Source organism: Xenopus tropicalis, chromosome 7 (genome assembly GCF_000004195.4).
Source record: "Xenopus tropicalis strain Nigerian chromosome 7, UCB_Xtro_10.0, whole genome shotgun sequence".
Classification (NCBI taxonomy): domain Eukaryota; kingdom Metazoa; phylum Chordata; class Amphibia; order Anura; family Pipidae; genus Xenopus; species Xenopus tropicalis.
Window position 1 is genome coordinate 121,077,142 of NC_030683.2, and position 12,590 is coordinate 121,089,731.

General features: G+C 41.0%; 1 protein-coding gene across 1 annotated transcript; it reads left to right on the plus strand.

Moving 5' to 3' along the window:
* Nucleotides 1–5,396: 5,396 nt before the first annotated feature.
* Nucleotides 5,397–12,365, plus strand: LOC101730610 (sialic acid-binding Ig-like lectin 12). Its single transcript, XM_018095748.2, has 6 exons — nucleotides 5,397–5,732; nucleotides 6,093–6,386; nucleotides 7,278–7,307; nucleotides 7,551–7,805; nucleotides 11,840–11,960; nucleotides 12,298–12,365. Exons 1-6 carry the CDS (start codon nucleotides 5,555–5,557, stop codon nucleotides 12,335–12,337), a joined length of 918 nt encoding a protein of 305 aa, XP_017951237.2. The 5' UTR covers nucleotides 5,397–5,554; the 3' UTR covers nucleotides 12,338–12,365.
* The last annotated feature ends 225 nt before the right edge of the window (nucleotides 12,366–12,590 follow it).

The window sequence follows — 12,590 nt, forward strand, 5'->3', positions numbered from 1 at the left end:
GGGTTAAACATTAGAGGGTTCATTTACTGATGCATGTTGCATGTGGCCACAGGATCAAGTGCAACTCCCCCATGAATACATGTAGCCCACCCTAGGGTATGGCTTAACGTACTATAGTGGTGACACCCCAAAGATTCCCAGTAATTACCAACACAAATAGGATGCAACCCCATATTTTTTACACAGAAACTGGGCTGAAATGAGTTAGAAAAAAAAGCAAAATGCAGATAAATGCTGAAAGTACGAACAGGCAGCAATGGCAATTATAGTGCAATGCAATGTAAACCGCACTAGCATCTAAATTATTTAGAGTAAATAAAACACCTAAAATTCAAAATGTGGGTGTTTGGGAGCCCCGCTAATGTCCTAAAAGCTGGCAGCGTTGGGGCTCTTAAACAAGTTTACATCCAGGATGCTTGAACTTTGTACAGGTATGGGATCTGTTATTCAGAAACCCATTATCCAGAAAGTTCTTAATTACGGAAAAATATACATACATACATACATACATACATACATACGGAAAGCCTGTCTCCCATAGACTCCATTTATGTATTTCCTTTTTCTCTGTAATAATAAAACAGTACCTGTACTTGATCCCAACTAAGATATAATTACCCCTTATTGGGGGCAGAACAGCCCTATTGGGTTTATTTCATGGTTAAATGATTCCCTTTTCTCTGTAATAATAAAACAGTACCTGTACTTGATCCCAACTAAGATATAATTACCCCTTATTGGGGGCAGAACAGCCCTATTGGGTTTAATAATGGTTAAATGATTCCCTTTTCTCTGTAATAATAAAACAGTACCTGTACTTGATCCCAACGAAGATATAATTACCCCTTATTGGGGGCAGAACAGCCCTATTGGGTTTAATAATGGTTAAATGATTCCCTTTTTTCTGTAATAATAAAACAGTACCTGTACTTGATCCCAACTAAGATATAATTACCCCTTATTGGGGCAGAACAGCCCTATTGGGTTTATTTAATGGTTAAATGATTCCCTTTTCTCTGTAATAATAAAACAGTGCCTGTACTTGATCCCAACTAAGATATAATTACCCCTTATTGGGGCAGAACAGCCCTATTGGGTTTATTTAATGGTTAAATGATTCCCTTTTCTCTGTAATAATAAAACAGTACCTGTACTTGATCCCAACTAAGATATAATTACCCCTTATTGGGGGCAGAACAGCCCTATTGGGTTTATTTCATGGTTAAATGATTCCCTTTTCTCTGTAATAATAAAACAGTACCTGTACTTGATCCCAACTAAGATATAATTACCCCTTATTGGGGCAGAACAGCCCTATTGGGTTTATTTAATGGTTAAATGATTCCCTTTTCTCTGTAATAATAAAACAGTGCCTGTACTTGATCCCAACTAAGATATAATTACCCCTTATTGGGGCAGAACAGCCCTATTGGGTTTATTTCATGGTTAAATGATTCCCTTTTCTCTGTAATAATAAAACAGTACCTGTACTTGATCCCAACTAAGATATAATTACCCCTTATTGGGGGCAGAACAGCCCTATTGGGTTTATTTAATGGTTAAATGATTCCCTTTTCTCTGTAATAATAAAACAGTACCTGTACTTGATCCCAACTAAGATATAATTATAATCCCACAGGGGCTTGGTGCAGTGTTGGCAGAGTTTTCCTTTTATAGAGTCTGTGAGGGAGCTATAGGGTACAGGCTGTCCCAGTGTTACTGCTGCACTAGTTAGATATATATTAGTTACCTGTATGTCAGTACTGGGGCACACTTACTGAGATGTGAGACAGGCAATGTGTTTGGGGTGCAGGTCTCCCCTCCAAGCTCTCAGTACTGAGCTGGTAACTAGGAATGGCCCTGGCTGGATTTCACTCAGGTTCCCAAACTGTGCAGGGGGGTCTCTGTCACTGTCTCCCATGCAGCCCCCCCACACACACTCTGGCCAGCAGCTCCTATCCCCCCTCAGGTGCACTTTTTTTCTTCCATTTGGAGCACTTCCTCTCCAGAGCATGGCCTTCTGGGATCTGTAGTCCCTTCATTCCTATTACTATAAATACTGCTGCAGTCCTCATATCAACAGTGAAAATCCAGCAAGGCCTATGGGAAGCCATATAGACAGGGAAGCCCTGTATCCACCACTGCTGAACTCACACTTTGTTTTGAAATTCTAATCTGCCATGACTTGTAGAGCCCAGAAACCCAAGGGCCACTTGAGTGATTCCTGAGTGATACTAAAGGGCAAGTTCCCTGCGCTCCAGCAGTTGTTGGGCCTCAGTAAATGAAACCTTTAGGGGCAGATTTATTAAGACACGAATTCAAATCCCGAATGGGAAAAATTCAGATTGAAGATCGCAAATATCACGAAAATGCTTATGAAAAAATCGTATTAGTCACGATAATATCGTATTGGCGCTCCGAAAGTCACAAAATTTTTGGACCGAAAGATTGTAAACAGCGGCAGAACCCTCCCTAGCGTATGAAAAAGGTGCGCAAGCGCAAAAAAACTGGTGAAAATACGCTCGGAGCATTCGAAAGAACGCTCCAAGCATTTGTGTCTTGATAAATCTCCCCCTTAGAGCCATGATCCCTACTGTCAGTAAATCTTGTAGTAACTCAGGACAGGCTTTCCTCTTCTATTGGGGGAATGTAATACATTTATAAAATATACAATATTGTTCAGACCACATTTTATCCATAAGTAGAAACCAGAATATTGTCTCAGGCAGCACTGCTGGGCCCGCAATGGGGGACATATAGTTGGATCTGCTATAAGGGGCCCATGGAACCTAAGGCCCTACCTTCCCATCCCGTCAAATCAGTATCTGAGCCCTGATAGAGCTCACACAGGGCCCATTGTGCTGTTTATTTGTTCACAGGGGGAATATTATTTAGTTACATAGGGCCCCCAGAGTATTGGTGTTGGCCCCAGCTGCACTGGTAGCAAAAAGCTTCCCATGGAAACTGCTTTCATAGGTGAATGAAACTTTAAAGGGGATCTAAACCCCACAAATTTAGTGAACACATATTGAGAGGCGTCCTCTTTTACAATTTACTTTAATGTTCTATTTTAAGTGGGTTCTAGAATATTAGAAGCTGTAGACAGGTTTGGAGTGTTAATAGCAGGTTTGGCTCAACTTCCTATGAATTTCCTGTATTCAGTTAAAGCACAAATACCTCAGAAACAACTAAAAATATAAAATGAATGTAAAACGCAAAAACTGCTCAAAGTTAACATCAATTTATTGGTTTGGGTTTAGATCCCCGTTAGGTTTTACACAGAACATTTAGCTCTAAGTACTATATGAGATATAGGAGACCAGTGAGGTAAGTGGGGGTTTGGGTGGCCGGGCTCTGGGACAGGAGGCTTCTCTGTATAACTCTTGGTATCTTTGAGGATCCTAATCTAAGAAAAAATTCAATTGCTCTACTTTTTTATTAATACTACTCATTTAGGAATAGTTCTCTGGCTGCTAAGGCTTCCTTCCCTAGCAACTAGGCAGCAGTTTGTACAGTAATAGTACATGTTTTGGTTGCTGGAATCAGACATGATTGGGTATCATTTTACACTGCAGGCTGTAGGAATACAGAACAAACGTAGGTAAACACAGGCCAATAAAAGCTTCCTACAGACTGCATTGGCAGCTTACCAGCCAGTGTATGGGGCCCGGCTATGTGCCTGACTGACCGATATCTGCCTAAAATTGAGCAGATGTTTATTGGGCAGGTTTAAAAATCCCCTTGGGGTGTGGCATGATCCAACACATTGATACAGTCCTTGTCTGGATGGCCTGCATCCCATCAATGTGATCCGATAGTGTGGCCCTCAGGCCAAATGATCAGATCAATGTAATATCGCCCTTCTCATAGTTACATAGGGTTGAAAAAAGACCAGAGTCCATCAAGTTCAACCCTTCCAAGTAAACCCAGCACCCACAAACCTATACTTACCAATCTATACACTCACATACATAAACTATATATACAACCACTAATACTAACTGTAGATATTAGTATCACAATAGCCTTGGGTATTCTGATTGTTCAAGAACTGATCCAGGCCCCTCTTATAGGCATTAACAGAATCTGCCATTACCCCATCACTAGGAAGGGCATTCCCCAACCTCACCGTGAGGAACCCCCTACCCAACACCCCCGGCAGGGCATTCCCCAACCCCCTCACTGCCCTCACCATGAGGAACCCCCTACCCAACATCCCCCGGCAGGGCATTCCCCAACCTCACTGCCCTCACCGTGAAGAACCCCCTACCCAACATCCCCCGGCAGGGCATTCCCCAACCTCACTGCCCTCACCGTGAGGAACCCCCTACCCAACATCCCCCGGCAGGGCATTCCCCAACCCCACTGCCCTCACCGTGAGGAACCCCCTACCCAACATCCCCCGGCAGGGCATTCTCCAACCTCACTGCCCTCACCGTGAGGAACCCCTACCCAACATCCCCCGGCAGGGAATTCCCCAACCTCACTGCCCTCACCGTGAGGAACCCCCTACCCAACATCCCCCGGCAGGGCATTCCCCAACCTCACTGCCCTCACCGTGAGGAACCCCCTACCCAACATCCCCCGGCAGGGAATTCCCCAACCTCACTGCCCTCACCGTGAGGAACCCCCTACCCAACATCCCCCGGCAGGGCATTCCCCAACCTCACTGCCCCCACCATGAGGAACCCCCTACCCAACATCCCACGGCAGGGAATTCCCCAACCTCACTGCCCTCACCGTGAGGAACCCCCTACGCTGCTTCAAATGGAAGCTCCGCTCCTCTAATCTAAAGGTGGGGCCTCTGGTGCATTGATTGCTTTTATGGGAAAACACAACACCCCCCCATCTGCCTATAATCCCCTCTAATGTACTGTAGAGAGTAATCATGTCCCCTCGCAAGCGCCTCTTTTCCAGAGAAAACAACCCCAACCCTGACAGTCTCACCTCATAGTTTAACCCTTCCATCCCCTTTACCAGTTTAGTTGCAGTCTCTGCACTCTCTCCAGCTCATTAATATCCTTCTTAAGGACTGGAGCCCAAAACTGCCCCCCATACTCAAGGTGAGGCCTTACCAGGGACCTATAAAGGGGCAAAATTTTGTTTTCATCCCTTTAGTCAATGCCCCTTTTTAAACATATCAAACAAAGATATGTTTGTGTGGCAACCTCACCATCTGAGTGGATCTGGATGGGCAGTTTTAAGGAAAATTATTCAAACCCAATAAAAATAAAACCAACTGATTTAATAAATTTGAATTACAATTAATTTACTTTTCCATTTTCATTTCTATCCATTGTTCCTCTGCATTTAAATACACAAACACACACACAAATCAGTGATTAATCTTCATGGTGTTTCTGCAGGTGATGATAGACCCCCAGCAGCAGGTTATACTCTATCTGCCCAGTCAGTGTCGGTCACATCTGGTCTCTGTGTGGAAATTCCCTGTACATTTACTGTTCCTGCCAGTAGAACTTTATCTACACGTGTCACAGGGATTTGGAAGAGAAAAGAGACTCCTGACATTGTTGCAGCCTCTACAGAGGCCTCTATGGTTTCTGAGGGAACAAAAGGCCGATTCACCCTGACTGGGAAAGTACAGGAAGGAGACTGCTCATTCTCTATCAGCAATGCCCAACCAGCCGATCAAGGGATCTATGAATTCCGAATTGAAAATGGAGACACTAAATATTCCTATAGTTGGAACAAGCTCAGTGTGAGTGTGACAGGTGAGTAAGAGAAACCCAGTGTATATTGCAGGTGGGGGGTACAGTGAGATGTTGCTTAAAATAGGTCCATCTATAACTTACCAAAGAGCAGACCTGTCCTTTAAAGTAGAACCATGAATAATGTATTGTACAGGGGGTTGTAATGGCATTGGCCTAAGATTTAGTGCTTATATCTAGAACATCTCTGCTTCTCATTATGTACTTTTGAAAGTGACGGCATAGAACAAGCACATTGATTGGATCATATACACTAGAGACCCACACAGGTTCCCAATGAAATGAATGGTGAGAGGAGAGCTCTGTGTGACCAACATGTCTCATTAACATCTGCTCCATCTGTATCTCCCAATTTTGTTACAGATCTACCAGAACCTACTATATCCCCTGTGGGGGAGCTGATCGCTGGGAAGCCAATAACACTGACTTGTACGGCTCATCCAGCACCTCAAGGGTGCAAGGGAAACATCACATGGGGAGGAAGGATAAACATAGAGAACATATCTAACTATGAGCGGGAGGATCAGGCTGGTAAAGTCACCTCCATATCAGATATCACTGTTACTCCATCCCAGAGAGAGCACAATAGCCCCCTAACATGTACAGTGACTTACAGTGGGGTCTCCACTAACAGCAGCATCACCCTGGATGTTCAGTGTAAGTTTCCTCTCTTCCTCTTCCTCACTCACATCCCATATCTACTCACCCACATTGGTTTTTTCCCCCTGAATTTCCTGAGAGACACAGGATTGTTAGGAATTAGGAAGGGATGCCACCTCCCCCCCAATTCTTTATTTCTATGAAATACAACCCCCTCAGGTGAGCTTTGTTTTGTTCCTCTTAGCTTTAACATGCTTTTAAATACATAATTAACCTGCTTGCCTGGCATTTTCTAACTTCCTACAGATTAATGGCTCATCTCTCTGGTGTATCTCCTTGTACAGCCCCACAGGGATTGGATAGGCTGGAGAGTGAGCTGTGAATGCCCTACAGTTATAAACATATATATAAATGTATATAGATCAGCACAGACCTGCAGGGTTTGTCTCCATGTGTAGTTCCTCAGTGAGCCAAGAGGTGGTGCTTTCCTTATCAGAAGAGGCAGGAGAAAAGCACTGGTGCAACTATACAGAAGTTCTAGAGCATGTTTGCATGCAAGGGGACCTGTCACCCAGACATAAAAAAACTATATAATAAAAGTCCTTTAAAATTAAACATGAAACCCAAATTATTTTTCCAATTAACTCATCCATAACTATTATAGTATACTTTACACTCAAGTATAGAGTTGGGGCAGGCAGTAACTTTCACTTTCCATTCAGCACTTCCTAGACATCACTGATCTCCTCACATTACCTCACAGTCTATAACTGTGTATTCTGTGCATGGGCATCAGGTCCCCCACTCGTAAATTACACTTTTTGTAAAGTACAGCTAATGACCCCCAGCATATAGATGCTAAACCCCCATAACCCCTGTGTTTCTACTGCCATGTATTAATGTGAGTGTGAATTCTAACCCAGCACATATTTGTTATTCATGTTGCAGATCCTCCTTCAGTGACAATCACAGTTCCAGGTAATAATTATGTTCATTTAACCTAATGTTATTCCTTGGACATTTACCCACTGTAAGATGGGGCAATACATATTACATGTACTCAAATATTCTTAGTTACTGTTTGGTGGTGTCTTATCCCCTTACCAAGTCTCTCCCTATGTTTGTACTAATCTGTACAACAAGTATGTACCTTGGTATGAAATTAGTATGGACTTGGGAACTGTTCAACCAGCTCTGTTTTTTCCCATTTATTCCCTGTAGGACACAATGGAACTTATGAAAACAAATCAGTGGCTGTGATAGAGGGAGACACAAAGCTTCTCCGATGTGAAGTAAACAGCAACCCAGTGGCTGAAATTTCCTGGAGTAGAGGAGATGAGATTTTTATTAGAACTTCTCAAAAGCGTCTGATTCTCGCACTGGAGAATGTATCAGTTGCTGATGGTGTAACCTACACGTGCTTAGCAAGGAATACTCACGGGTCCGTCTCTGGGACTGTTAGTGTCACTGTAGAATGTAAGTAACAATAATGCAAGTGGGATCTGTGCTCCAGAGTCAGTGTTTAACAATGAGAAATCTAAATTGTTTTAGATGGTTCTGTCCTTGATTGAGCCTTTTTATCAGATTAGAGTATATCTGTAGGAAGTTGTTGGGAATCATGCAATCTAAAAAAAAACATAAAACTAAAAGAGCCTTACGCGTTTCATGCATCAGGGCACTTAATCATAGGCTGACTGAATAGGGTACAGTGTGCAGGATATATATACCCTCTTCCTGCCAAGTACAGTTAGGTCTTCATGAACCTATAGGAGATGATGAGATAGGTGGAGGAACCTTAAAACCATTGTAGAATAGTAAAAATACAAAAAATATACAAACTTTCCCAAAAGTACAAAACTACAATATTTTACAATTTATAAAGAACAGAGCTAACTCAAAGAGGTTTTTATAATACCAAGACACGTCAAAATCAGATTTTAGACCCATAGGTTGTCTAGTCCTCAGCATAAAGATCCATTTCATGTCTTTTTTTATTCATCATAGTAAATAAAAATTCTCCTCTAGGTCCTAATATTATTCTCTCTCTACTTATTACAGATGAATAATTGATTTTACCCTTATTCCTTCTTGCTAACGAAAATGTCCATTTCAAGTATATAAAGTTAAAGCATCAGGTTATTTGCTTTTTATTCTTTAATTTGTACTTTTTTTGGGCATTTTGCAGTACATCTGTATACACAATGTTATATACACTAGAAGACAGATTTACTAGAATTTACTAGATTTACTCCAACATTTCTTATTTTTTTACTTTTAAAAACTCAAATAAACTCATTTCCAAGAATGTCTGACATTTATCAAAAAATCCAAACTACTCTGTGCGGGGAAAATAAACGTGGAAAACTTTTTTGAATTGTTGGCCCAAAAACTCGACTTTTTAGAATTGTTGCAGAAAAAAACCAGCTTCAAAAATCTGAAACTTCTAAAGTTTCGAAGCAAAAGAAGGCTCCTCCAGGGAAGGGACATGGAAGGGATGTCTGCCATTGGCTTCTACATGATCTCAGCAGGTTTTAGCTGGCGAATTGTCGGATTCGGAATCTTAGCCGATTTGACGCAAAGTAAATATCGAAAAAGTTGTGACTTTTTTTTCTGCGTTTAGCATTAAAACTCCATATCAAAAAAAGAAAAAATCTGATGGTTAGTAAATGGCCCCCTTATTGTATAGAAAGCATCAAAGGAAGCTGAGGAGTCGACCTGTCACATTACATGGGGGTGGGGATATATCTATACTGTGTTTAACCGGCATAAAAGAAAATAATCTGTCCATTTATTCATTTTTGCTCTAATTTGAGATGCCCCAAGGAGTCCAACTGTTTCAAACTGCATTTCTGAGGGTAATATTGTACTTTTCTTTAAATTCATGTCTAACATGTTTCATCTAGTTTGTCTTAAAGTATTTGTTTTAGTTGTAGACATTTTGCAGCATATGTACAGAAGCAGTTCAGCAATGCCAGTATTTCTCAATTGTAGCCGTTAAAAACCTTCATAGTGACTGGGCCTTTGCAAAAATGCACAACAAAATAGGAGTATTGTTGTAAACAAGCATTCAAAATCAGCCTTGTCCTATATTATGAAAATATAATGATGTGTAAGATGAAAAAGCAAATGGGTTTTCAGAATATAAAGTATTTGGGGCTACCAGTCATTTACTCCTTAGTGGAAACAGAAGTGCAGTCTCCCTTACAACATATTCTATTTGTCCATATCTGAAGCCATTTAGATGGCAATTAAAACTAGGGATGCACCGAACCCACTTTTTTGGGTTCAGCTGAACCTCCGAACCCACCCAGCAGGATTCGGCCAAATCCCGAACCGAATCCGAATACTAATTAGTATATGTTGATTAGGAGCGGAAGGGGTTAAAAATCGCTGTGTGCTACGAAACATTTTTTCACTGCCGATGTAGCAGTTATGATTATGTCTAATTGAGACTATCAGACCACATTGTACCATAGCAGTCACGCTGCATTAAGAGTGCTCTCCTCAAGTTTTTTCTGCTTTGGCAGTGCACTCGAATAACCCTGGTCCAATAATTCAAACCGATTAGTATATGATATCACTGGGAGAGAAAGCCTACAGAATGTATGGAATCTACAGATTAAAGTCTCAAAACTAAGAAGGTTTATTGTTTGAGATCATTTGAAGTGGGATCATTTACTCATAATATAATGGGTAACTATCAGAATCAGAGTCTTAGGGGCAGATTTACGAATCCACGAACGGGCCGAAAGCGTCCGAACGCGTTTTTTTCGTAATGATCGGTATTTATGCAGCTTTTTCGTCACCGTCGCAACTTTTTCGTATGTCCCGCTTTTTTTTCGTCGCCGTCGCAACTTTTTCGGATATTTTCTGCGAGTTTTTCGTCGCCGTCGCGAAAAAAACGGATTGGTTTTTCTGCCGTTTACTATCGCTCAATACGAAAAAATTGAAAAAGTCGCGCAAAATACGATAAAGTCGCGACGGCGATGAAAAAGTCGCAACAAATACGAAAAATCGCGACGGTGACGAAAAATTCGAAACATTTTTGTTTCCAATACGATTTTTTCCCTTTCAGGATTCGGATTCGTGGATTAGTAAGTCTGCCCCTTAGTCTTAAAGAAGAGGAATGGAAAAGAAACTATTTGATATGAGATGGATTACATATGCCTATACAAATGCTATATACATAAGCATTCTTAGTGGAGAGAGCAGCCTTAGATCCAAATGAAAGAGAGTGCAAAGTCAACAATATTCTGAGCAGAGATGAATGAGTAAGAAATGAGTGGGAATATCCTGACATTACTGGGGGCTAATAGACCAGTCTATACATTTACCCGTTTTAGACACTTTGCAAGTGGTTCCATGGTTAGTACTTAATCATATGTAGGATCCATGGGTGCTTGGATAGATATCAGGGATTAATGGAGGCAGATTTATTAGGTACTTAGTAGAGTGAAGTATAAGCAAGAAGTGAAGGATAGAACCATTAGACAAACTGACAAAGAATGACATTATACCAGTGATCCCCAACCATTGGCTCACAAGCAACATGTTGCTCACCAACCCTTTGGATGTTGCTCTCCGTGGCCTAAAAGCGGGTAGTTATTTTTGAATTTCTGATTAAGAGGCACGTGTTGATTGTATAAAAACCCAGTATAATTGCAAAATAGAGCCTTCTGTAGGCTGCCAGTCAATATAGGGGCTATCAAATATACAATTATAGCTCTCATTGGCACCTCCAGGAACTTTTTTCATGCTTGTGTTGCTCTCCAACCAGAAGAATGTGATGTTGGGGGCTAGTGAAGTGGGTGGGGTAAAAATAGGACATATGAGTTAAAAACAGAGACATATATAGGGAATTAAGAGACAGAATACTAGGGTGTCTAATCAGTACCTAGTTCATTCCAAGTGAATTTTAATTGAAGATGTTGGGGGAACAGATCTGAGCTGGCATCTATTGAGCAAACTGACTGACCATCCCCGCTTTAGTAGAGAAAGTAAGACAGATCATAACAACAGGGGAATCTTTTATTAGAAAGGTGAATTGGTTTTTCTGTCTCCAGGAACTTACAAGGCCATAACATCACTTCTTGTTTCTTCAAATAGGCCAGCTCACTTTAAAGCAGTAATTCAAATGGAAGAACGAGGAACTGATTGCTTTACTTGCAAACAAAAATCCCAGATATTATCTTAAATATATCAATAGCAACAAGATTTGAATTTCTGGTATGGTATCAGTATGGTATCAGGTTCTGTATTTGCAATACAATACAATACAGAGCACTAAATAAATTCATCCTTCCAGGGATATATGGATGATATTGGTGTCCGATGTTAATAAACTCTCCCCTTATTCTAGACTACTGTGTTGCTATGTAAGGCTGTCTACTAAAGAAATGGAAAAGGGAAAATATGTAAAATCATATGGAGTCTCTGTCATGGGATTCCAAGTCAGGTGATGTTATGTTTATGTAACTCCTCCTCCTAATGATGCACAATTTATTTTTTAGCTCTCCCACATGACAAGAAGACCAACCATCTTATAATATTAATGATACGGGGACTTTCCATCTTAGCCCTCTCTGGTATTATAGCAGTGCCAGCAGTTTTGGTGATGAGATACAGGGAAAAGTAAGTCTGCCTTTGCCTTCTGATAACATTAATACAATCTGGCATTAGGCTGCTAACCCCTGTAGGCTCTAATACAAAACTATAGCTACTAACATTTCATTTCAGATTCAATAAACTTTGATGTATTAGAAAAAATATAACTGAATGTATTAATGAATGTATTTATTAATTTAAAATATGTTGAATTTAAAGTGTGGAGATTTGGGTTGCTTCACAAAAAGCCTAACATATTTACTAAAATAATAATAATATTTTTTATGTTCAGGTTTAATTACATAATTCATAACACTGAATGACCATAAGTAATTATGATAATTGTTTGATTGTGTTTTGCCAGGAGAAGGCAACGACAGGCTGAAGGAAATCTTACAGAATAAGAGGGGCAATTGATCGGAGTCATTATGGTTCATTACGGTTATGTACTGTGTTATTGTGTTACTGTTGTACAGCCCAATTGCAAGCACAGCCCCCCTGAGTCCCATTCCCCCCTGAGTCCCATTCCCCCCTGATTCCCATTCCCCTCTGAGTCCCAACTCCCTATCCCCCCCTTCTGCAGAGCCTGGGAATAACGTGTGTCTATAAGAGGGTATAACCCCCCCCCCCGTCCTTTGTCTTATTATTCTGACTCAG

Bases quoted from the DNA above. Each gene is read 5' to 3' on its own strand.
- LOC101730610 (XM_018095748.2), top strand. From the start codon at position 5,555: ATGGTTTCTGAGGGAACAAAAGGCCGATTCACCCTGACTGGGAAAGTA. The intron at 7,308-7,550 runs GTAATAATTATG...TATTCCCTGTAG, and splicing joins AGTGACAATCACAGTTCCAG to GACACAATGGAACTTATGAA. The intron at 7,806-11,839 runs GTAAGTAACAAT...TTTATTTTTTAG, and splicing joins TGTTAGTGTCACTGTAGAAT to CTCTCCCACATGACAAGAAG.